Here is a 24,827-nt window from a genome sequence, read left to right as displayed (position 1 = left end):
TTCCTTTAATAGTGGAGGGAGAACTGTATACATTTGGAGAACCTGAGTATGGAAAGTTAGGTCTTCCCAAACAGCTACTGATGAATCACAAAGTGCCCCAGCTGGTGCCTGGAATTCCTGAGAAGGTGATACAAGTAGCTTGTGGTGGAGGGCACACAGTGGTTCTCACAGGTATGTGTGGACCCTGCTGCTCTGTTTCTTGCTCTCTGTGGTGGCTAATGAAAAAAATTATATTCCTTTTTTTATTGTGGTAGGAACACTTATTATTTGATTTACCCTTTTAAATTATTTTTAATTGCACAATACAGTATTATCCATAGCTTACCTTGCATACCTGAAACTTTTATACCATTGATTAAGCAGCTCTCCTCTTCCCCCTCCCAGCTCCTGGCAAACCACCAGTCTAGTCTCTTGCTTCTAAGAGTTTGCCTATTTTAGATAGCTCATATAAATTGACCTTCAATCTTTTTCAGTTAAGATCCTCATCTTTTATTCCTGTAGTTAATATATATTTCTGGCCAATGGAAGAATTTCTTAAGTAGAAAAAAATTAATCTTGTTGAATTATTTTTGCTAACATAATTGGTATTTTCATGTTCTTAACGCATTTATTGGCAACAAATGACATTGCTTTTAGCTAATTTTAAGGGCAAACTTTTCCATATGTGTATGGAAATATATTTTTTCCATATATATGCATATATATATATTCCATATTTATCTAAAATTGACATGTTTTTCTGAAATATTTTCTTTTGGAGAAGTTCCCTTTTCATGCTATTTTCTACAGTCATTGATAATTCTTTTCTTTGTGACATTCACCACATATAACTTGGTGATTTCTTTGTGATTTTTATTTTCCGTTATAGTTGTTCATTAAAAAGTATTAAGATTTTCAATTCAGGTAATAAAGAAAGTTAGAACCATAATAGTAATGTCACTTTTGGCTTCTGAATTTTGTATTTGGCATGACATGTCATTTCTCATTATTCTAGTTAATACATTAAGATATACATACTCCTTAATAATATGCTTTCTAAATTGGTGTTCCTAAATTTGTATAGCATTAGCTATATTTTAGACTAGGGGCCCAGTGCACAAATTTGTGCACCTTGAAAAGAACTGTGGGCTGCGAGACTGTGGTGGGCACAGGGGCGGGTCTTGGCCCTTCCCCCGTGCCCCCGCCTGGCCCCTCCTGCTGTGGCCCCTGGTTCCCTGTTGGCTGCCAGTCCTGCTCCCGTCACCGCCACTGCTCACACCCACTGACAGTGTGGAGCGATTGAGGCCGGTGCTGGCTGCAGGTGCAAGAGGCGGCTACCAGCCCCGATCACCCCTCAGGAGCAGGGGGAGGTGGAGAAGCCCTGAGGGGCAATCAGGGCTGGCAACTGGCGCTCACACCCGCTGACAGCACTGAGCGATTGGGGCCGATGCCAGGCACCAGCAGCAGGTGCAAGCAGTGGTTCCAGCGCCAGCAGCAGGTGCGAGTGGGGCCGGAGCCAGCAGCAGGTGTGAGCACCCGGCGGGACTGCGGTGCGCAGGAGCAAAGAATTTTCAGTAACCACCAGAGGCTCGCCCCGATGACAGTGACCGGCGCCCCACCTTGGTCTGGCATCCCTGCTCACCTGCTCCACCATCCCACCGTGGCTGATGCCTGCCATGTTCTGCGCTCTGCCACCTGCTACCGACACCTGCCATGTTACGCGTGTGCCCCCTGGTGGTCACTGCACATCATAGCAACCAGTTGTTCGGTTATTTGGCTGTTCTGCTGTTCGGTCTATTTGCATATTAGGATTTTTTTTTAATATATTTTTATTGATTTTTTACAGAGAGGAAGGGAGAGAGATAGAGTTAGAAACATCGATGAGAGAGAAACATTGATTAGCTGCCTCCTGCACATCTCCTACTGGGGATGTGCCTGCAACCCAGGTACATGCCCTTGACCGGAATCGAACCTGGGACCTTTCAGTCCGCAGGCCGACGCTCCATCCACTGAGCCAAACCGGTTTCGGCTGCATATTAGGATTTTATATATATAGATGAGTAATATACAGGTCATATAGTTAGGTAGTGAATTATGATTTTTTTGGTTAAAAAAATGAACAGTTTCAGAAATCACCATTAATCTTCAGTAACTCAAAGTTAAAAGCATTCTAGGCAAATTTTGAATAATATCCAATTCTCCTCCATATTAAATATTGATTGAACAATATTTTATCTTTAGATTTTCCTCTTACATAACTTTTCCTTAACTTCTTATTCTAGTCCTCGTCATGCTTATTAGCTATGGTTTACCAGAATTATACTTTCCATATGGAATCTTTTTCCAAGTTAGAAATAATTTTTTTCAAGATTTCCACTCTAAATTTGGAAATAATTTTGAAGTTTAAGATTGTTTTGAATTTTTGCCAACAATATGAATTTTCAAAAATATTTATTTTAGGATTTAAACTTTGAAATTAATCTTTATAAATTATCTGAAAATTCATTCTGTAGGCAGAAATGCAATTTATGCTTTATGTTACGTATTTTATGTAGTTTATACAAAAATTACAGAAAGAATTTAATAGGTGATTGAAAGTTCTAAAGGACACTATCCTATATAATAAAAGCCTAATATGCTAAGTGTCTGGTCGTCTGGTCCATTTAACCAATCAAAGCATAATATGCTAATGATATGCTAAGGCCGCTCAACCACTCGCTATGACATGCACTGACCACCAGGGGGCAGACAGTCGACTGGTAGGTTAGCTTGCTGCTGGGGTCCGGCTGATTGGGACTGAGCAAGACAGGCCAGACATGCCCTGGAGCCTTCCTGTGGTCCCTCCCTGGCTGGCCAACCTCCCATGTTCCTCCCTGGCCCCGATCATGCACCGGTGGGGTCCCTCAGCCTGGCCTGTGCCCTGTCGCAATCTGGAACCCCTTGGGGGATGTCGGAAAGCTGGTTTCAGCCCTATCCCGCAGGCCAAGCCAAGGGTCCCCACTGGTGCACGAATTTGTGCACCGGGCCTCTTAATATAATAATAATGTCATTCAACCATACATTATAAAATATTTTCATGTAAAATGAGCACCAAGATCATCTGTGGTACTTTTAGCTTCCTGTGGACTTTGTTTTGTAGTTAAAAGCTATCTTGCAAGAAATAGATTGTTTTCCACAGACTTTTGCATACTTTGCGATCTCACAGACCAATAAAGCTTTTGTATTTTATGTTTTTTGTTTTATAAAATATGAAGATGAATATATGGTTGCCAGCTTTTAATTTTAATTTGACTAAATATGGACATTGCAAAAAATACAATGTTTTCACAATTATATCATAACATAAGGGGGATTTTCAGAAAAAAATTTAAAAGCTCTTAATTTTATAATAAAAGACACACCCTTAAATTGTATAAATTTATCTGTATGGTAAATTCACTACTTTGCCTATTTTTCACATTTCTCCATGGACCTGTGAGAGCTTTATTATGAGCTAGCCCTGATGAGAAACCTGTATTCTGGAGCACAGTGTGGACAGAAAGGTTAAATATTTAGTCCTAATGAAGAAATAGGCTTGGAAGAGAGGATTGGCCATTAGTCTTATTAAGTATTAGATGAATACCTAGGAGTTATAGAATGCTTTGCAAGACCTTTAAGGAAAGAATAACTAACCATCTGTTCTAAACTATTCCCTTCACTAAAGGAAAGGGCCTGGATTAGATGATTCTATAGGGGCCTTCCCCAGCTTTATTTTTCCTTATGCCTATATCTTTGGTCTTAAAATCTAGTTAGGTATCATTCATTAAAATACTTCAAAGATAATTTAAATTAGTTCATTGTTGATGGATTTATTTAAACGTAGTATTTAAATGTGACTATGACAGATTAGAAAATACAACTACTGGTTGTAGTGATGGTATGATTAGTTTCTCCTTAAAATAAGGGAAACAATGGACTGCTGTTGAGAAAGTGTCAGACTGGAACTTGGACAGACTAAATGAGGCAGAGTGTTAGATGTGATCTTGTATGTCAGTTACCAAAAGACAAGAAAGGCCTGGTTATAAGATGGGGTCCTCAATGAAATATAGATCCCAAGAAAAATAAGAACTTAACTTCTCTAGATTATGTTTGGACAAACTTAAGATCTCTATAGGGCAACAAGTTACTAGTCATGAAATCAAAATGTATCCTGTGAAATTAGAGTAGTATTGATCTGAAGCTAACTAATGAAATCTGTTTTTATAATATTGTATTATTTATTAACATTCAATTACATTGTTAGATTTTACAAAGGTGATGTGACCAAAAATTATATTAGTTGTTATATGCAATGTTTTTAGATGAAGGAGGTTTTTTTTATAATTGTGTACCTTTACATTTTTCTTCTTCCTTCATCATTGAGAAATGCATAGTTAGGTATTCTTATTATGGGCATTCTTTCAGAGATATTTAACCTTCATTGTGAAAGGTTGAATATCACAGTTTTTCTAGATATAATGGTGACAGCATCTGCTTCCCTGCAATCCTTTTCTTGTACTTGTCCCTTCCCTTTCAGAGAAAGCTGTGTACACCTTTGGGCTGGGACAATTTGGTCAACTGGGTCTTGGCACATTTATCTTTGAAACTGCGGAACCCAAAATCATGGAATCTGTTAAGGACCATAAAATAACTTATATTTCCTGTGGAGAAAATCACACAGCTTTGATAACAGGTACAGATCAGATTTCTGGTATATATTTATAAAACTGGGTATATTTTATTATAAAATAAATACTATATGGAGTTAATGTATAACTTAAAGGAATTGATAACTGAGAAAATTGAATTCCTTGTTTAATATGCCAGAATATAAAGTTGTAAACTCCTTTTAAATTTTAATTAAATTTAATGTCAATATAAATGATTCAAAGATTAAGAACCTCAGAATATGTCATCAGTGTCAGAGATAAGACCATAGTATTATACTTTGGCAGAAATCTGGAATCATTTTGAAATTGTATCAGTTTGAAAGTTCTTAACTCTACTTGGACCAAAGGGAAAAGTCTTATGAGAAAAAAACTTGTTTTGTGTGTATCCACATATCTATTATTATTATTATCTTAATTTTTATTAAATTTATTGGTGTGAAATTGGTTAATAAAATAATATGGATTTCAAGTGTATAATTCTATATTTCCCAGCTCTATTCACCAGGAAAAAAAAGAACTTATTTTAAAATATTCTCCCTATTCAATCTGACAGCTATTTTTAGACTGAGTAAATTACTTACTTTTACTCTTTATTGTTGAGCGTATTACAGATGCCCCACCCTTTTTCCTCATTGTCCCCCTCCACCAGGTTCCTGTCCCCTCTCCAGGCCTTCACCACACTATTGTTTGTGACCATAGGCAATGCATATCTGTATATATAAAAGCCTAAGTGACTGTTACGACCTAATAACTGGAACAACCGGTTAACCAGTTGCTATGATGAGCACTGACCACCAGGGGGCAGATGCTCAATGTAGGAGCTGCCCCCCGGTAGTCAGTGTGCTTCCACAGCCAACCTTCCACAGCCCATCCCGCCCAGCCAGCCTCCTTTGGCCCCTCTCCCCGCCTGGCCAGCCCCCCCCGCCCATAGGCCCTGATTGGAGGCTTGCCAACCTTCCACAGCCCCGCCCCCTGGCCAACCAATCTCCCGCAGCCTCTCCCCCCACCCGGCCCCCCCCATCAGCCTCGATCAGGGGTCTGGCCGGCCAACCTCCCAGGGTGCCGCTCCCCAGCTGCTGGCCCCCCAATAGGCCTCGATCGCCAGCCAGGCCGAGGGATCCCACCTGTGCACAAATTCGTGCACCGGGCCTCTGCTCTATACTAATAAAAGGGTAATATGCTAATTAGACTGGATAGACCAGATGTCTTCTGGAGAAAGCCACGGTGGTGGGGTCCGAGGCAGAGGTAGTTAGGGGCGACCAGGCAAGCAGGCAGAGTGGTTAGGGGCAATCAGACCGGCAGGGGAGAGTGGTTAGGGGCGATCAGGCCAGCAGGAGAGAGTAGTTAGGGACAATCATTCAGGCAGGGGAGAACGGTTAGGGGCCATCAGGCTGACAGGAGAGAGCAGTTAGGGGCATCAGGCCTGCAGACAGAGGCGGTTAAGGGCGATCAGGCTGACAGGCAGAGGCGTTTAGAAGCAATCAGGCAGGCAGGCAGAGGTGGTTAGGGGTGATCAGGCAGGCAGGTGAGTGGTTAGGAGCCAGCAGTCCCAGATTGGAGAGGGTGCAGGTCAGGCTGAGCCCCCCAACACCTACCCCCGTGCACAAATTTTGTGCACCAGGCTCTAGTATGTATATAAGTTCTTTGATTAATCTCTTCCTGATCCCCTCCCCACTTCCCTCCAAGATTCATCAGTCTGTTCCATGCTTCCATGCCTCTGGATCTATTTAGTTTGTCCATTTATTTTGTTGATTAGATTCCACATAGAAATGAAATCATTTGATATGTCTCTCTCTGCCTGGATTATTTCACTTAACGTAATGCTCTCTAGGACCCTCCATGTTCTTTCAAAGGATAAGAGTTTCTTCTTCTTTACTGCTGCATATTATTCCATGGTGTAAATGTACCACAGCTTTTTTACTCATCTACTGATAGCACTTGGGCTGTTTCCAGATCTTAGCTATTGTAAATTGTGCTTCTATGACCCTGGGGGTGCTTATATTCTTTCTGATTGGTGTTTTAGGGTTCTTAGGATATATTCCTAGTAGTGGGATCACTGGGTCAAATGGCAGTTACATTTTTTTTTTTTGAGGAAACTCCACAGTTTTCCATGGTGACTGCACCAGTCTGAATTCCCACCAGCAGTGTACTAGGGTTCCTTTTTGTCCACATCCTCGCCACTAAATTCTTATGATGCTTTTGCCACTATGAGACGTTTTCAGGAGTGACCCACAGTGATAGAAAGGCACCTTCAAGATCACTAAGTGAATATCTGGGTCCTTTAGATCTTCCACTCTGTACTTTCTCTATCCAGGGAGATGCTGCATTGGACCTTCATCAGTTTAAGAAACTAGGTGCTGCTAATGTAGGACTCAATATAAGATCCTTCCCTAAAATGACTAACTCAGTTACTTGTAGGTAATTGATATACTCCACAGATGTAATTGCTTTAGAACAAAAGGCTCTATAATTTCACTATTCCCAGCTCACATTTCTATCTAAAAATAAAGCATTAAAAAGTTAGAAATCATATAGTATTTTAGAATAATACAGATATCAGTATTTCTACATTTTTCCTTTTAAAAATAGTATCACATGAAATGTTGAAGGGTATTCTTTAAAAAGAGGGATAATATAAAAAAAGAAGAAAAATAAAAAAATATGAACAATAAAATGGCAATAAATACATATCTATCAACAGTTGAATCTAAAAATAAACAAACAAGGAGCCTAATGAACAAAATAAACTGATGAATAAAATAGAGACATGGAAACAAGCTGATGAATCTCAGAAGGAAGGGGGGAAGGGGGGAGAAAAGAGATTAACTGAAGATCTTATATGCATATATGCATTACCTAAGGACACAGACAATAGGGTGGGGAAGGCCTGGGGCAGGGCGGGAATGGGTGAAGGGAGACATTGGGGGGAAAGGGAGGACATCTGTAATACTTTTAAAAATAAAGATTTTTTTAAAAAAACAGCTACTGCTATAGTGGAGTTCATCTAATGGTATCTGGTTAGGGGAAATAGGATCAGTACTTGAAAATGGGCAGGTAGGTCTCTTTTAAAGGTTCTTTGGGGAAGAAGAGACCTACCTACAATTATCAAGTACTGACCTTTTTAAATATAACATGAAATAGAACATGTATATTCAATGTAAAGAATTACTATTTGTTCATAGTCCTAGGATTATTCTTGAACTGTATGTCTCACTTGCAGGATCCTATTCTCAGTTTCTCTGCCCTTTCTACCATTTTCCATCAATTCTAAATTGCCATTGATGGTAAATATACACTTTTTATGGGTCATCTAACATACAATGAGATTATTTGGTTAAACTTTCATAATACCTTTCCTCCAAATAATTAAACGTTAACTTTGTTTGCCTTTTTGCTCATGAAACCTCCCCAGGGGACATGTGTTGTGAATATTTTTTTTCCTACAGGATTAATGTAGTGAGTTATCTGTAAGTTCTCAGTTCCACATTATAGCCAGTAGCTCATGTTTTAAAAATATTTTTGAGGTTGGAAGTGGAGTCAGAAGGCTTGGATCAGAGTCTATTTTTTCCTGGCTAAAGATAATCGAATTAAAAGGGCAAACCTTTGTGCCAAGCCAGCTCAGTAAAGGGTTCCGCAAACCTGAGTGAGGGTGGTGAAGGATGGAGAAATGACAGACAAAAAGAATAAGCTGGGATCTTCCTGTGCCTGGCTGAGGCCACAGAGAGAGATACAGAGGCAAGCTGAGCCTTTATTTTATAGCCAGAGGTAAACAAGGTAGTGGTCACTATAGTTACAATGTTCTTGTGAGTTTCACTTGTTTTCTCAGCACTTGCTGCATCTCCCTCAGCCCATTAGCTGCCCAGGTAAGATCTAGGGAGTGTCATAAGGTCAAGCCTAATTATGCTAAGAGGACTGTGCCCTCTAAGCTGGGACTTGTTTGTGGCTTTGCCAACAGGTCAGTCTGAGGCTTAACCCTATAGCCACGCCCTACATCCTTTAAAACCATTTTGGATAAATAAATCAGGGTCAAAGTAAGGGGGGAGGCAAAAAGACGATAAGGAATATATATATAAAATAAATACCTAATAGAATTATGAGTGTAAATTTAGTTTAAATACTGGTTATTGCTGATTTGTAGGGAATCTATTTATTTTTGTATATTTTTGAACTACTTCATGTATTATATTTTTTCTAATCATTTTCAGTCAGTTCTCTTGGGTTTTCTTAGTAATGCAATTACTTTGCTATCTTAAACTAGAAGTTCCCAATGTGCTCTTATCATTCTCCTGCTTAAAACTATTCATTGAGCTTATTATTGCCCTTAGACTAGAGTTCAGAAATTCTTAAGATGAACCAACAAAATCCTTTATGTTGTGGTTCCTTCTTACCTTTTCAGACTCATCTCATACCACTCCCCTTGTGCTATAGGCATGTTGGTTGCCTTTCACCTTCCTGACTATGCTATGTTTTTTCTTGATTCAGAGCTTTTGTATGTACTGCTGACTCTGCTTAGAATATTCTTTGTTCCCTTCTTCTCGCAGCTAAACTCCAATCATCCTTTATGCTCCAGTCTGAAAGCCTTCCATAATCCCCAGACTAGTGGGAGATCGCTCTCCTCTGTTCCCATCCTGGCACATTTCCCCTTTACTTTTGCTTCCATGGTACTTACTCCACTTGAGATGGAGGTTATGAAGGAAGAGCTTGAGGAGTGAAGGTTCAGAATAGCTGCTATGGCAGTGGGAGAAGCGACAAGATTACTCATCATCATCATGGGTCCACCTATATAGAGGATATCCAGTATTGGTATAGGGCAGGGGTGGGCAAACTTTTTGACTCGAGGGCCACAATGGGTTCTTAAACTGGACCGGAGGGCCGGAACAAAAGCATAGATGGAGTGTTTGTGTGAACTAATACATGTTAACACTGCTGCTGGTGAAGGAGCGGAGGGGAGAGCAAGAGAACCCTCCGCTCTTTCGGCTCCGCAGGCCGATAGAACAGCCGAACGGGCCGGATCAGGCCCGCGGGCAGTAGTTTGCCCACGGCTGGTATAGGGGTTGGTGGACATGGTTGGTTTATGGCATTTCCATCAGCAGTGTTCCACATCCCAGGAGCAGAACTAGTAAAAGAGATAGCTGGATTGATCTTTGCCAGTAGTTTTCTATCAATGGTGATTTTTGTCCCCCCAGGGTACATGGCATGTCTGGAGACATTTTTGATTGTCACAACTGCAGAGGTGGGGTATTCTATGAGCATTTAGTAGATAGAGGCCAGAGATGTTGCTAAACATCCTACATAGGACAAACCCATACAATCAAGAATTATCCAGCCCCAGTGTCAGTAGTGCCAAGGTTGAGAACCCCTGATTCAATCAATGAACTGAGATAAAAAGGAAATAGTTTGTATTGGGATGTAGGGGATCAGAATACAAAACTCTTTCCCCTTGAGAAGATGGTATATATTCATGAGTTCTCAGGCTAGATTGCTGCTGCTTCACACGAGGCCTCACACAACTGGGTTTCAACTTTTAAACCACCAAGGGCTTAGTGATTTATTCTCAGAGTATCTATTGTCTAATGTTATGTGCAGGACCACAGAGACCGTAGAGAGTATGGAAACATTAATGGATCAGGGAAAAGTCAATGCAGAATGTGAGGGGGAAATTAGAATAAAAATGCAAATTAATATATTAGTTTATTTACAAATAAATCATATAAATAACACTTAAATAATTCTCTCTTCTTTGCATTTTAGATATAGGCCGTATGTATACTTTTGGAGATGGTCGATATGGGAAATTAGGACTTGGAATGGAGAATTTTACCAATCAGTTTGTTCCTACATTGTGCCCTAATTTTTTGAGATTTAAAGTTTCTTTGGTAAGGGTATTGCATTTCCCTGTTTATATTTTCATATTCCTTTATTTGAATTTTTCAGTATTGTATAGAAAATAAGTACTTTATATGAAAGAATATCATGGCTATATCTAATATATATACTCGTTTCCTAAAAGCCAAATGTCAGACATCATGTCAGTCTGAAACTCTGTCTCTTTCCTAATTTTCCTCCTTTAACACCTTCCTTTTTGCCTTAATCTTGACTCTTTTATTTTAATTTCATATGTGTCTTTAAAGCCAGGATCGTGTCATGCCTGACAGCTTTATGACTTGCTATAGCACCCAGCAGAGTACCTTACAATAGTCATCTATAAGTATTTGTTGAATTAGATATTACTAAGACTTTCAAATTCTCCATAAGAAAAAAATCTGATAATTCATGAAGTTTTGAAAGTATGTTTTGTTGACCAAATGTTATTTGGATAAGAAGGTACTGTTTCAGTGTTATCCCAGCAGTCATTTTGTATCTGTTGTTTCTAATACTTTTGCCAATTAAGAACTACAGACTTGAAAATTATGTTTCTTTGGTGATGATTATATCACTTGAAATTTGTTCTCCAAAAACTCAGTGCCTCATACTATAGAACATTTCCATTCTTTGATTTGACCCGTTTAATGAACCTCTGCTCTAAACAAGATACTGACTGAGTATAAGGAATAAAAAACATACTGTGATGAAAAAAATAATCAAATCCTCATTTACTGAGCTTATAGTCTTATAGGGGAGATCATTTTTTAAAATGCTGTGAAATATATAAATTTTAACTTTGAAAAAGGAAAGGTTCAGAATACGCTATTCTTATGCCACCAGGTACACTATAAAGTTGCTAAAAATCTGTATGTTATAAATACTATACATGGTTTTTTTAAGCACTTTATTGAAAATTATTTCTAAAAATCCTTTAAACGTTGATTTTCTTTTTATTGTTCCATCATTTTAAATGCTTGCATTTTGCTCTAAGGACTTTAAAAAAATGTTCATGCAAAGAAAAAGGGCTGGTCCTGGCTGGTGTTGCTAAGTGGTTAGAGCGCCTGCCTGAGCACCTAAGGGTCTCGGGTACAATTCCCGGTTAAGGGCACGTACCTAGGTTGCAGGTTCAATCCCCGTCCCTAGTCTGAGCACATGCAGGAGGCATCCGACCAACCAATTTGTCTCTCTCACATCGATGTTTATCTATCTATCTACCTATCATCTATCTCTATCACCACCACCACCACCCGCCCCCCCCTCCCCCCGTGCCTTCCTCCCTGCCTCCCTTCCACTCTCTCTAAAAATCAATGGGAAAAAAATATCCTTGGATGAGGATTAGCAATAATAACAAAAGTCTTGGAGACATAATTAGCCCAAGAGACTGATTTATTCTTGGATCATCTTTTTCCAAGCTGAATTTTTCTGAGTAATTTTTTCAAGTAATTAGCATGTTGCTCTCAGATTAAAATAACATTTTCTAACTTGTAAGAATTGTAACATTACATTTAGTTTTTTCTCTATACTATCAAATATTTTTTTCTCTATACAATATCAAGTTGAAAGTATGTAAAATAGTGTTAAACTTGTTCTAATTTTCAATCATAGTGTTTAAAGAATATGCATTTGATGGCTTGAACAACTCAAGGATTAGGGGTACCGACCCTGCAAAGTTGAAAATCCAGCCCTAGCTGGTTTGGCTCAGTGGATAGAGCATTAGCCTGTGGACTGAAGGGTCCTGGTTTCGATTCCAGTCAAGGGCACATGCCTGGGTTGTAAGCTCGATCCCCAGGAGGGGGCATGCAGGAGGCAGCTGATCAATGATTCTTTCTAATCATTGATGTTTCTGTCTCTCTCCCTTTTTCCTTCCTCTCTGAAGTCAATAAAATATATTTAAAAAGAAAATCCATGTATAACTCTTGACTTCCCAAAAACTTAACTACAATTATCCCTTTATATTTGCAGGAGATTGGTTCCAGTTTTTGTGGATTTTGCCACAGATACCAAAATCCACAAAAACTCAAGTCCTTTATGTAAAACTAGAGTCCCAGTGCACACATTCATGCACGGGTGGGCTCCCTCGGCCTGGCCAGCAATTGAGGCCTATCGGGGGACCGGCCGACCATGGTGAGGGACCCCCGGAGGTTGGCTGGCCAGCCCCCCACCCCTCCCCGATTGGGGCCTGGGGGGAGGGACCACGGGAGGTTGGCCTGCAGCAGGTAGGGGCCATGGGAGGTTGGCTGTTGGAGCGCACTGACCACCAGGGGGCAGCTTTTGCATTGAGCATCTGCCCCCTGGTAGTCAGTGTGCTTCATAGCAACTAGAGGCCCGGTGCACAAAAATTTGTGCACTCATGGCAAGGGGTCCCTCAGCCCGGCCTGTGCCCTCTCACAGTCTGGGACCCCTCAGGGGATGACCACTTGCTGGCTTAGGCCTGCTCCCCGGGGGATTGGGCCTAAGATGGCAATCAGACATCCCTCTGGCAGCCTGGGAGCCGATGGGGGATGCCCACTTGCCAGCAGGGAGCAGACCTAAACTGCAGTCAGACATCCTTAGCGCTGCTGAGGGGGCAGGAGAGGCTCCCACCACCACTGCTGTACTGGCAGCCATCAGTGTGGCTTGTGGCTGAGCAGAGCTCCCCCCTGTGAGAGCGCACTGACCACAAGGGGGCAGCTCCTGCATTAAGTGTCTGCCCCCTAGTCGTCAGTGTGTGTCATAGTGACCAGTCATTCCCAGTCCTTCTGCTGTTAGGGTCAGTTTGCATATTACCCTTTTACTATATAGGATAGAGGCCTGGTGCACGGGTGGGGGCCAGCTGGTTTGCCCTGAAGGGTGTCCCGGATCAGGGTGGGGCTCCCACTTGGGTGCCTGGCCAGCCTGGGTGAGGGGCTGATGGCTGTTTGCAGGCTGGTCACACCCCCTTCAGGGTGGGGGTCCCCACTGGGGTGCCAGGCCAGTCTGAGTGAGGGGCTGAGGGCCGTTTTCAGGCTGGTGGGTGACTGAAGCGCCCAGCCTCTCCTTTTTTTCTTTTTTCTTTTTTTATTCTGGGATTTATTTACCTTCTATAGCTGTTACTGGAGCTGAGAGCCGGCTCCAGCTCTGAGGGATGGCTGGCTGAAAGCAGGTATCTGGGTTTGTTTAGCTTTTATAATTGAAACGTTGCCATCACTGCCGCTCTAAGCTCTGAGGCCGAAGCTGGCTGAAAGTAGGTATCTGGAGCTTGTTTAGCTTCTATAATTGCAACTTTGTTGCTTAGAGTGTAGCTTAGAGCAGGCCGAGGCAGGCGGGGAACCTTGGCTTCCTCCATCACTGGAGCAAGGAAGCATCCTGTTCGCTTCAGCTGCATGGCTGCTGGCCGCCATATTTGTTGGCAGTTAATTTGCATATCCTGCTGATTATCCAATGGGAAGCGTAGCAGAGGTATGGTTAATTACCATGTTTGTTTATTATTAGATAGGATGGCTAGAACAATGCATACAGTCAGCCCTCTGCATCTTTGGATTCCCAGCTGTGGATCGGAAATACTGTTTTCAATCCACAGTTGGTTGAATTCACAGATGTGAAACCCAGGGATATGGAGAGCCAACTGTCTATTTACAAAAAAATAAATAAATAAACATATAAGTGGACCTGTGTAGTTCAAACCTGTGTTGTTCAAGAATCAACTGTATATTATAAATTGTGTGTGTGTGTGTGTGTGTGTGTGTGTGTGTGAGTATGTGTATGTCCAGAGAGAGAGTCATTCAGCATAGAAAGTCTACCACTAAGTAAATGTTTTGTAGCTAAAAACTGCTAAAAACCTACTTGTGTTTGAAGCCAGTGTCAATTAAATTATCTGTCAATTTATGCTGCAGGTTGCCTGTGGTGGATGTCACATGGTAGTGTTTGCCACTCCACGACCTGTTATAGAAAAAATTGAACTTGGGAAAATTCGTGATTCTCGCATACCTGCAGCAGCTTCTCTGTCCATCAGCGACCTTACCTCAAGAAACATATTGCATAGAACTTTATCAGCACGTATGCGCCGAAGAGAGAGGGTATGATTGTGGCCTAATCTACATAATAGTATTGTCTGTTACTACAAAGAAAACTGGAAGAAAAAGATCCATTTTCTCTTTAAATCTATGAAGAGACTTGCCAGAAACATTTACTAAATAAAATTATTAGAATTGAGGTTTTATAAGCTTTTAAAGGGAACTCATTTAAACTGTTAAATATACAAATTAGAAAATTTAAATTATTCTGAATAACTTTGGCTAATATCACCTCAGATTGAATGTTGAGAGTTGTTTTCTCAACTGCATGTGAATTGACTTTTACTTTGCTTTTATCTTTTAGTTATATCTCATGAGTAGTGGAAGGTTATATGCTATAAACAATGAAACATGGAAAACAAAGAAATAAGGACTTCAGTTTGAGAAAGGGGATATTTTTTCAATTAAATTGAGAGAGTCTTATTCTGGCCTTTAAAATTATTTCAATGATACTAAAATTTTTTAAAATATTTTCTTATTGATTTCAGAGAGAAAGCGAGAGGGAGAGAGAGATAGAAACATCAATGGTGAATGAGAATCATTGATCGGCTGCCTCCTGCATGCCCCCTACTTGGGATTGAGTCTAAAACCCTAGCATGTGCCCTGATCGGGAATCGAACCGTGACCTCCTGGTTCATAGCTCTATGCTCAATCACTGACCCACACTGGCCAGGCGAGACATTCCTTTTTTAAAAAATTGGTTTAAGTTGCAAAATGTATTCCTTTTGAGGTAATACATTTAGTTTGACTTTTTTATGGAAGAGTATCTATGGAAAGATTGATATATATCCCATAAGCATTTTGTGGTTGTTGTTATGTCTCATGAGTAATTTTTTGTTTCTCAAGGAAGGCAGAGAAAACAAATGTATATTTCACCATCATGTGAAAAAGAGGCATGCAAATTGACAATTTAAAGCAACTTTGATACAGAGTTAACAAAACAAAACATTTTGAGCTCTTGGGGATTATATAAAATGAACTAGAGGCCCGGTGCATGAAATTCGTTCACGGCGGGGTGGGGGGTCCCTCAGCCCAGCCTGCACCCTCTTCAATCCGGGACCCCTTGGGGGATATCCAACTACCAGTTTAGGCCCAATCAGGCCTAAATTGGCAGTCAGACATCCCTCTCACAATCCTAGACTGCTGGCTCCTAATTGCTCACTCGCCTGCCTGCCTAGTTGCCCCAAACTGCCCACCCCCGCCATCCTGATCGCCCCTCACTGCCTCTGTGTGCCTCCCTGATCGCCCCTAACTGCCCCCTGCTGGCCTGGTCGCCCTTAACTGCCCCCCCACTGCCGGCCAGGTCGCCCCAACTGCCCCCTCCCTGCCTGCCTGGTCACTTCTAACTGCCCCCCCCCTGCCAGCCTGGTCATCCCTTACTGCCCCCTCACCAGCCTAGTTGCCCCTCACTGCCCCCCCCGCCAGCCTAATTGCCCCCAACTGCCCCCCTGCAGGCCTGGTCACCCCCAACTGCACCCCCCGCCGGCCTGGTCACCCCCAACTACCCCCCCTGCTGGCCTGGTTGCCCCACGCAACCTGCTGTTCAGTCTTTTGGTGGTCCCTCACTAACCCCCCTCCTGGTCTGGTCACCCCATGCAGCCTGCTTGTTCAGTCGTTTGGTCATCCCTCACTAACCCCCCTGTCAGCCAGGTCGTAAGCAGCCATCTTGTGAGGGTGTGAGGGTTAATTTGCATATTACCTCTTTATGATATAGGATGGTGTGGGATGTTGGTCAACTTTGAATTCTCTCTCAAGTATTTTTATCAACCACAGGGCATTTGATGTCTGTATGAAATGTATAAAACATCTAACAATTTATTTAACTGTGTTTTTTTTTTTAAAAAAAGGAGAAATCCCCAGATTCTCTTCAAATGATGCAAGCGCTACCTCCAATTAAAGGGACTCTTGGGTCATCTATTTGTTTTTCCCCAAGTTCAGTTCCTTTCTGCATATTTACAAATAATCTGCCGGAGAAAATGACTGAAAAGGAGGACTCCATAAAGCCCATGGAACCAGGTAATGTTTGATATTCTACCTGCTCTGAGAAAAATATGTAGCTTTTATTCCTGTTGTTTTCATGTTTACCTTAAGATGTTTTCTTCAATTAAACTGTTTTCTTCCTAAAGACTGAAATCACTCATTTGAACTCAAATCAAATAGCAAGCAGTGTTTGGCATGCATAGTACTTTAGCTTACATTGTCTCCTTTAAACCCTGAAGCAACTCTGTGAATTAGATAGGAGTTATATTCTTTATTTTTATAGATTGAAAAAAGAAAGGGTTGAAGAGATTGAGTGACTTGTCCAAGATCAGCTTATAAATGAAGTGAATGGGTTTGAATGCAGGTCCTCTGGACCTGTGTGAAGTTCTGCATTTAAGGTAGTATAGCGTAGTGGTTAAGAGCTTTGGTGTATGAAGTTAAATTGATCTGGGGCCGGATGATAGCTCTGATATTTATTAACTATGTGACTTGTTAATAAATTGAGGCTTGACTTATAAGCCTCAATTTCCCTATCTTTGAAATGAGTTTAATAATACCTATTTTAGAGAGTGATTGTGACAGTTAAGTGTAAGGCATATAAAATACTTAGCATTTAGCCTAGAAACCCCTTAGTAAATATATTCATGGTTATTATTAATACCTCCACCTCACTACCTGTTAAATATAGCTTTTATGTTTTAAATTGTAATCCCAGCTCTTTAGCTATTACATACCTCTTCTAAATAATTTTGTTTAAAGACATTTGTGTATCTTACAAGTATGTATATGTTACTTCAGGGCATGTGCTTGGATGATAGAGGCAGGACAAGAAGCCAAGACCAGGAGATCAGAGTCATTAGTAGGTTTCTAATGAAGAAGATATTTGGGATTAAGGACTATGGCAGAGATAATTTTTAGTACAGTGGGGCCTTGACTTACGAGTTTAATTCGTTCCGTGATGGAGCTCGTAACTCAATTTACTTGTATGTCAAATCAGTTTTCACCATTACAATGAGTTGAAATGCCATTAATCCGTTCTGGACACCCAAAAAACAAAGTTTTGCAAAATAACTGCAAGCACAAATACGAGCACAACACTGATGCTTCAACTAAGAGCTAACTGCTTAAAGTGAACGAGTGAGACACGTGATGCTGGGCTGATGTTGTGGCGTTCACTGTGACGTTCGCTGCACCAACTAGCGGTGGGGTATCTGAAGCTGGCTCGTAACCCGAATTTTAGCTCGCAACTCAAAGCAAAAAATCGGCCGAGAGACGGCTCATATCTCGAAAAACTCGTTAGTCGGGACACTCGTAAGTCAAGGCCCCACTGTACTCTTGACAAGAGTAGTTCTAGGGGAAGATCAGGGCAGAATCCAGTGTTAAGAGTTGAGGTATGAATGGGAAATGAAGAAATGAAGTATAGATAGGGTGTGTGGATAAATTCTTTTGCATATTTTGGTGAGGAAGAGGAGCAGAGGAATTAACTGGCAGCTAGAGGGAAATGTGAGGTCAGTGGGAAATAGTAGAGCATCTTTATATACTAACTAGAGGCCTGGTGCACGATTGGCTGGGCGGCTGGGAGGAGGGGCCATGGGTAATTGGCCAGCTGGCCCTGCCCTCGATCAAGGTGGGGGGCCAATTGGGGTCAGGGCGGCTGGGGGAGGGGCCGCAGGAGGTTGGCCGACTGCATGAGGTTGGCTCTGGGAGCACACTGACCACCAGGGGGCAGCTCCTGTGTTGAGCATCTGCCCTTGGTGGTCTGCAAATCATAGCAACCAGTCAACCAGCCATTCAGTTGACTGGTTGTAAAGGTTGCTTAGGCTTTTATATATATATATAGATAACCTTGGAGTTTTCCATGAGTTTCTAGGTGCTTGTACTAGTTATCTGTTGCTACATAACAAATAACTCTGAAACTTATAGGGTTAAAACAACAAACATTTATTATCCCACACAGTTTCTGAGGATTAGGAATCCAGGAGCGGTCTAGCTGAGTTGTTCTGGCTCAGGGCATTTCATGCAGTTGTAGACAAGCTGTCAGTCATCTGAAGGCTGGATTGGGCCTGGCAAATACTTTTCCGTGCTCACTCAGATGGCCATAGTCATGGGGCTTCACTTCCTCAGCACATGGGCTTCTCCCTAGGGATGTTCACAACATGGCTTCTCCCAGAACAAGTGATCCAAGAAAGAAAGAACATGTGGGACCAAGACACAACATCACAATTATGTCAGCTTTATTTTACTGGCCATACAGATTAATCTCATAAAATGTGTAAAGTTACCACACTGAGTTATGCATATCAGGAGGATGTGGGTCATTGGGTCCCTTTTTGCGGACTCACTTCCACAGTGCTTGATATCTGGGTAGTATTGATCCCAAAAGAATAGTGTTTTCCTGTTCATATGGATGCAGCATTTGTTATCTCATCAGTGTCAAAATCTTCAAATTTGCAAAAAGAAATTTTAAAACCAATTATCACTGGAATGAATTCTGTTCAATTCCCTTAACACGTGGTTAAAGGACCTTCCATAAAATTACATCTGCACTTTATATTACAGAATAATTTTGTTTATTATCCAGCTGTCTTTCACTTTTCCTTTGAAATCTGTTTTTCTCTTTTATCTTTTAATCATTCAGATTATTTTCAAGATAAAATGACCAAAGTGATGGATATAGACAGCTCATCAGTGGATTCAAAAAGCCTTGGAGAAACTACTGATGTGTTAAATATGGTAATGGCTTTCTTATTTATGTATCTAGATATAAGTTTGAATTTCTTAAGGTATTTGTATGTATATGTATTTCCTATACTGTTCTGTTATATGCATAGAATGCTTTTTGTTTTGGTTTCCTTTTGCTATTTTTAAATCAGGTTTATTGAGGTATAGGTTGCATGCAATAAAATTCATTTCAATACTCACATTATAAGTATTCAATTGTGAGTTTATTACTATCTGAGCTGTTTTGTATTATTTATATAATAGAATGTATAAATATATAATTATATATATATATATATATATATAGTCTTCATTGTTTTTAGAACATTTATTTTTTATTTATTTCAGACACATATGATGAGCCTAAATTCCAATGAAAAGTCTTTAAAATTATCACCAATTCAAAAACAAAAGGTATAATATACAGAGTTATTTTTATTATGGTGGGTAAGAACAGTTTAAATTTTTTTTCTCTGAAAGGTTTCTGGAAAGAACACAAGAAAGGTAAGCATTCACTTTAGAATTGAAAAGACAGGAATATAATGTAGATCGCCTTAATTTGGGCTTGTTCTGTTGGTGTGTATTTTCTGTAATGCAACAAGATTGACCTCATTTCCAATGCTGAAATTTGCTCTTTGCAGTCGCTTAACAAGTCAGAATAGCCATTATTTCTTGTCATAAAGGCAAAAGAGTATTGTTGTAGTTCTTAAGCATTGGAAGAGCCTACTGTTTATCAGCGTGGCTCTCTGACTTTACTTGAGTATTGCTTTGCTATTGCTTTGGATGAGTAACTGTTCTGACCTTACAGAATTACATTGACATCTTTTGTGTGGTTTTGGTGAAAATATTTAATGGCTTTTCCAATGTTTGGAATAGGCTTTAATTTATTAAGGAATTGGTAGCATAAAAATAAGATTAAACATTTGAAAATTAGTCAGAAATTGTGCATGATTGATAAAAACAGACCTGTAATGAATAACAAGTGAATAACAAGAGGAAGGAATATTCTGGTTATCACAGCTGTGGAGAGATAAAGGTCTCCCCTAAAATCACTTGCTTTTCCTAGTTTTATGGACCAGTGGGGTGAAAGTATGAGGAGTTTGAGGATTAGAAGAATAAATTGGAGAAAAATAAATTGAAGAAGGCTATAGAAAACATTTCATTTATACTTTTAGTGCCATTTACACATTGTTAAGCTAACAATCATTAAAAGTAACTGAAGTGCAAGAGCATCTTGCTAAATTATAAAAATTTAGTATTAATCTTCATTAGGTTTATCTTTATTTTACTGACAGAGACAAGGTGAATAACAGCATTTTTTTTCTATATGGGAGAGCTGTTTTAATACAGTGGTGGAAGCTCAGTGAATGTTGACTGATTTTGACTTCCGAGCAGACATCTTTTCTGTGTTTTTCCTTCCTCTTGTCTTAGACTTTGGGCTCTGCCTCTCCTGTGCTGCTTTTTTTCTCTGGGGGGAAAAAAGGCATATACGTTTAGGAATCATTTCTGGCACATGGGCCTCTGTCTCTATCAGGGCTCATGAAAGAATTATGACTTTCTAAAGAATAGGACCTAGAACAAACAGATAAAGAAAGATTTCTTTTTTAATTGATAATATATTTTATACTTCACATACTCTTTTTAATTAGAAGCCCTATCAGGCTTACTTTGGTAAATAAAAAGAAATTTATTATAGTATTTCTATATATTAATTTTTAATTTGTGCTTTTTAAATAATTTCTTTAGCAAAAAAAATTATGACCTCTTTCTGGGCCTAACACTTATCACAATTTATAAAACTTGATTTAGTGAGGTTTTACTACCCAGAGATTCAAATTAATGAAATATTCAACCTATTAGCTTGCAAATTTAGGTCAACAGTTTGATTTTTGCCTTATTTTGTTATTGGTTTCAGAGAGGGAGAGGAGGAAAGAGATAGAAACATCAATGATATGAATCATTGATTGGCTGCCTCCTACACTCCCCACACTAAGGATGAAGCCCACAACCTGGGCACGTGCCTGACCAGGAATTGAACCATGACCTCCTGACTCATAGATCAATGTTCAACTACTGAGCCATGTGGGCTGGGCTTCAATTCTTAATGTATCATTCAAATATCAATGTTTAATTTTATAGTTTTAATTAAAATCTTACATTTTAACCTTAAGTATTTTCCTTGTAGTGTTTTTTTAGGTATGCAAATTATTGTAATTAAAGAATATAATAAGAGGGTCAAAATTTTGAAAACCCAAGATTTTGTTTTGAAAAGAAAAATATATTCATTATTATTTAGTATGTTGATTTCATTTTCAGTTTTTATCCCAGCTATTTTCTTCTATTTCTTTTTTTTTCAATTTTTAGAAATTTCACATTTTCATTTATTTTAATTTTGTGAAATTTATGGAATTGAAAGACCAATCAAAATTTGATAATTAAAACAATAAGAAAGGTAGAAAAAAATTAAACTGAACTGCACTGCATGCAAGAGAAGTATAAATTTTATACAATATTTTGCAAAATCAATCTGAAAATGTATTATATTTAAGAATTTATTCAGATTTAGAAAAGGGTCAGAGAATAAATATTGATGGTACTGCAAGTAATGGCAAAATTAAACCAAGTAGTAAGAATTTGAAAGTTAAATACAGACAAATGTTACTAAATCAAAATTAAATGTACCATAGACTTAGAGAGCAGCATAAATTATCCCCAAAGAAAACAAAATCTAGGCAAAATGTTTGGTAAAACTGGACATTTTTGTTCTCTTAGTGAAACTGATAATGCGAAATTTTGGCAGTTTTTGTAGTAAATAAGTTACCTTTGTTAACTAATAGAAGTATGACAATTACTTCAAAAAATTTACAGAAACAAGAGTCAATTGAGAAATTGAAGCAGCATACAGCTCATACTGAAAATGATGATAGCAATGAATATGAAAGTGAAGAGATGTCTCAAAAAATGAAAGAAGGAAAATCATATAAACAAATGTTGGCTGAAGGAACATTCATGGTACCAACAACTGGGAAGCTGGAAGCATGTTCAGATGAGGATGTAGGTCATGACTCAGGACAACCTGGGCCTCAGGCTGATACCAATGAGAAGGGCTTACAAAAAAAGACATCTAGATTTAAAAATAGTATTTATCCACTTGATGATAAGGAAATAGAAAATAAAAGTGATGGAGAAGGCAGTCAGAAAGATTCAGAAGAAAGAGAAATGGTCTCTGAGAAGGAAACTATGCTGGCAGAAATGGCAGGTCTGAAGGATATAAGAAAAAGTGAAGAGAATATAAAAGATATTAACAGATTCCTTGATGAATTGCCAAGTAGAGTCATGAATATTGATGAGGATTTTGAAGAAAATTATTTTGTTAAAGAAAGGAAAAGGAACAAGCAAGATGGGATCTTTGACAATGAAAGAGAATCTATAGAGGAGCCATATAGTTACTTGGAAGGTGAAAGTGAAAGTCAGCACAGTACAACTGATGGCTTCGAGTTGCCTGAGTCAGTAGAATGTAGTAGTGGAGAAAAAGATGATGATGAAATGGAAACTGACCAAAACTTATGGTATAGCAGAAAATGTATTGAACAAGAGGAATATACTGAACTCAAAATATCCGAATTCATGGCAAAATATGATTTTAAGTCTGACCACTTGCCAGAAATTCCAGAGGAAGAGGAAGGAGCAGAGGATTTAGAAGGAAGTGGAATAGAGGAGCAAGAGGTAGAGGAAAATGTGGAGATGCCTGGAGGAAAGGAGGAGGAGGAAGCAAAGAGCCTATCAGATGACCTTACAAACAGAGCAGAGGTGAGTGAAGGCAATGGAAAGTCAGGGGGAGAAGCAGAAGATGTGCATAAAGGTGGATGTGAGGGAATCTGGAAGGAGAGTAATTCACAAGTGGAACAAAGGCAAAGTGAAGAGGGAGAAGAGGAAAAAGACAGAGGAGGAGGAGAAATGGAGAGCCAGGGTAAGGGAGAGAACAATTTAGAAGAGGAGAAGAAACAGGAGCAAAAAGAGAGGGAACAAGGCCATCAGGAGGAAATAAACAAAGGGATAGAGATTGAGGAAGTGGAGGAACAAGGAGAGGGGGAAGGAGAGGAGGAGGAGGAGGAAGGGGATAAGGAAGGGGGACAAGTGGGACAAGGGGAAGAAGACAGAGAAGAGGAAGAAGGGAAAGAAGAAGAGGAAGGGAGGGAAGAGGAGGAAGTAGAGATGGAAGACGGAGAGGGGGAAGAGGAGGAGGGAGAGGGGGAAAGAAAAGGAGAGTGGGAAAGGGAGGGGGAAGAGGAAGAAGGAAAGGGGGAAGGAGAAAGGGAGGAAGGAGGGGAGGAGAAAGGGCAAGGAGAGGGAGAAGGAGAAGAAGGAGAGAGTGAAGGGGAAGGAGAGGGAGGAGGGGAGGATGGAAAGGGGGGAGGAGAGGAAGTACAAGGAGAAGGGGAGGAAGAAGAGGGGGAAGAGGAGGAAGGAGAGGGGGAAGGGGAAGAAGAAGAGGGAGAAGGGGAGGAAGAAGAGGAAGGGAGGGAGGAGGAGGAAGTAGAGATGGAAGAAGGAGAGGGGGAAAGAAAAGGAGAGTGGGAAAGGGCGGGGGAAAGGGAAGAAGGAAAGGGAGAAGGAGAAAGGGAGGAAGGAGAGGAAGGAGGGGAGGAGGAAGGGCAAGGAGAGGGAGAAGGAGAGGAAGGAGAGAGTGAAGGGGAGGAGGAAGGGGAAGGGGAGGAAGGAGAGGGGGGAGGAGAGGAAGGACAAGGAGAAGGGGAGGAAGAAGAGGGGGAAGAGGAGGGAGGAGAGGGGGGAGGAGAGGAAGGAGAGGGGGAAGGGGAAGAAGAAGAGGGAGAAGAGGAGGAAGAAGAGGGGGAAGAGGAAGAAGGGGAAGGGGAAGGGGAAGAAGAGGGGGAAGGGGAGGAGAAGGAGGGGGAAGGGGAGGAAGGAGGAGGGGAAGGGGAAGAAGGGGAGGGGGAAAGGGGAAGAAGGGGAGGTGGAAGGGGAAGAGAGGGGGAAAGGGGAGGAAGAAGAGGGGGAAGGGGAGGAAGAGGAGGGGAAAGGGGAGAAGGGAGGGGGAAGGGGAGGGGGAAGGGGAAGGGGAGGGGGAAGGGGAAGAAGAGGGGGAAGGGGAGGAAGGGGAGGGGGAAGGGGAAGAAGGAGAGGAGGATGGGGAGGAAGAAGGGGAAGGGGAGGAAGGAGAGGGGGAAGAAAGGAAGGAGGAAGGCCAGGAAAGGGAAAGGAAGGAGGGGGAAGTGGAGAAAAGGGAAGTGGAAGAAAACAAGAGAAAAGGTAAGGAGGGAAAAGAGGACAATGAGAAAGAGGATGGGAAATACCAGGAGACAAGCAATGGTGGGAGTGAAAGGCTGGGAAAACAGGGTGAAGGAAAAGCATCCAGAAAAGTGAGCAAAATCAAAGGATCTGTGAAATATGAGAGAGATAAAACATATCAAAAAAAGGGGAAAGAACATGAAGTACAGAGGTTCAGAATGCCAGTGCATTCAAAGCAAGTTTTAGAAAATGGTTCTAAAATTTTTCTGAATCCACCAGGTTCCAAAAAATTCTGGAATAATGTATTACCACA

General features: G+C 40.6%; 1 protein-coding gene across 2 annotated transcripts in view; it reads left to right on the top strand.

The window, feature by feature from the left end:
- RPGR (retinitis pigmentosa GTPase regulator) overlaps positions 1-24,827 on the top strand; it is a 54,584-nt gene that overhangs the window by 11,882 nt on the left and 17,875 nt on the right. Inside the window, exons 7-14 of one of the 2 annotated variants that reach the window (XM_036305912.1) lie at positions 13-171; positions 4,535-4,690; positions 10,419-10,543; positions 14,384-14,566; positions 16,411-16,579; positions 19,182-19,276; positions 19,613-19,678; positions 22,133-23,074. In XM_036305912.1, the coding sequence (XP_036161805.1) occupies positions 13-171; positions 4,535-4,690; positions 10,419-10,543; positions 14,384-14,566; positions 16,411-16,579; positions 19,182-19,276; positions 19,613-19,678; positions 22,133-23,074 (1,895 nt within the window). The remainder of the gene's footprint in view (positions 1-12; positions 172-4,534; positions 4,691-10,418; positions 10,544-14,383; positions 14,567-16,410; positions 16,580-19,181; positions 19,277-19,612; positions 19,679-22,132; positions 23,075-24,827) is intronic. The other variant, XM_036305913.1, reaches the window with a different exon arrangement.

Source organism: Myotis myotis, unplaced genomic scaffold (assembly GCF_014108235.1).
Source record: "Myotis myotis isolate mMyoMyo1 unplaced genomic scaffold, mMyoMyo1.p scaffold_m19_p_4, whole genome shotgun sequence".
NCBI classification, from domain to species: domain Eukaryota; kingdom Metazoa; phylum Chordata; class Mammalia; order Chiroptera; family Vespertilionidae; genus Myotis; species Myotis myotis.
The sequence above is the reverse complement of the archived record's forward strand: the minus strand, read 5'-3'. Positions and strand labels throughout refer to the sequence as shown.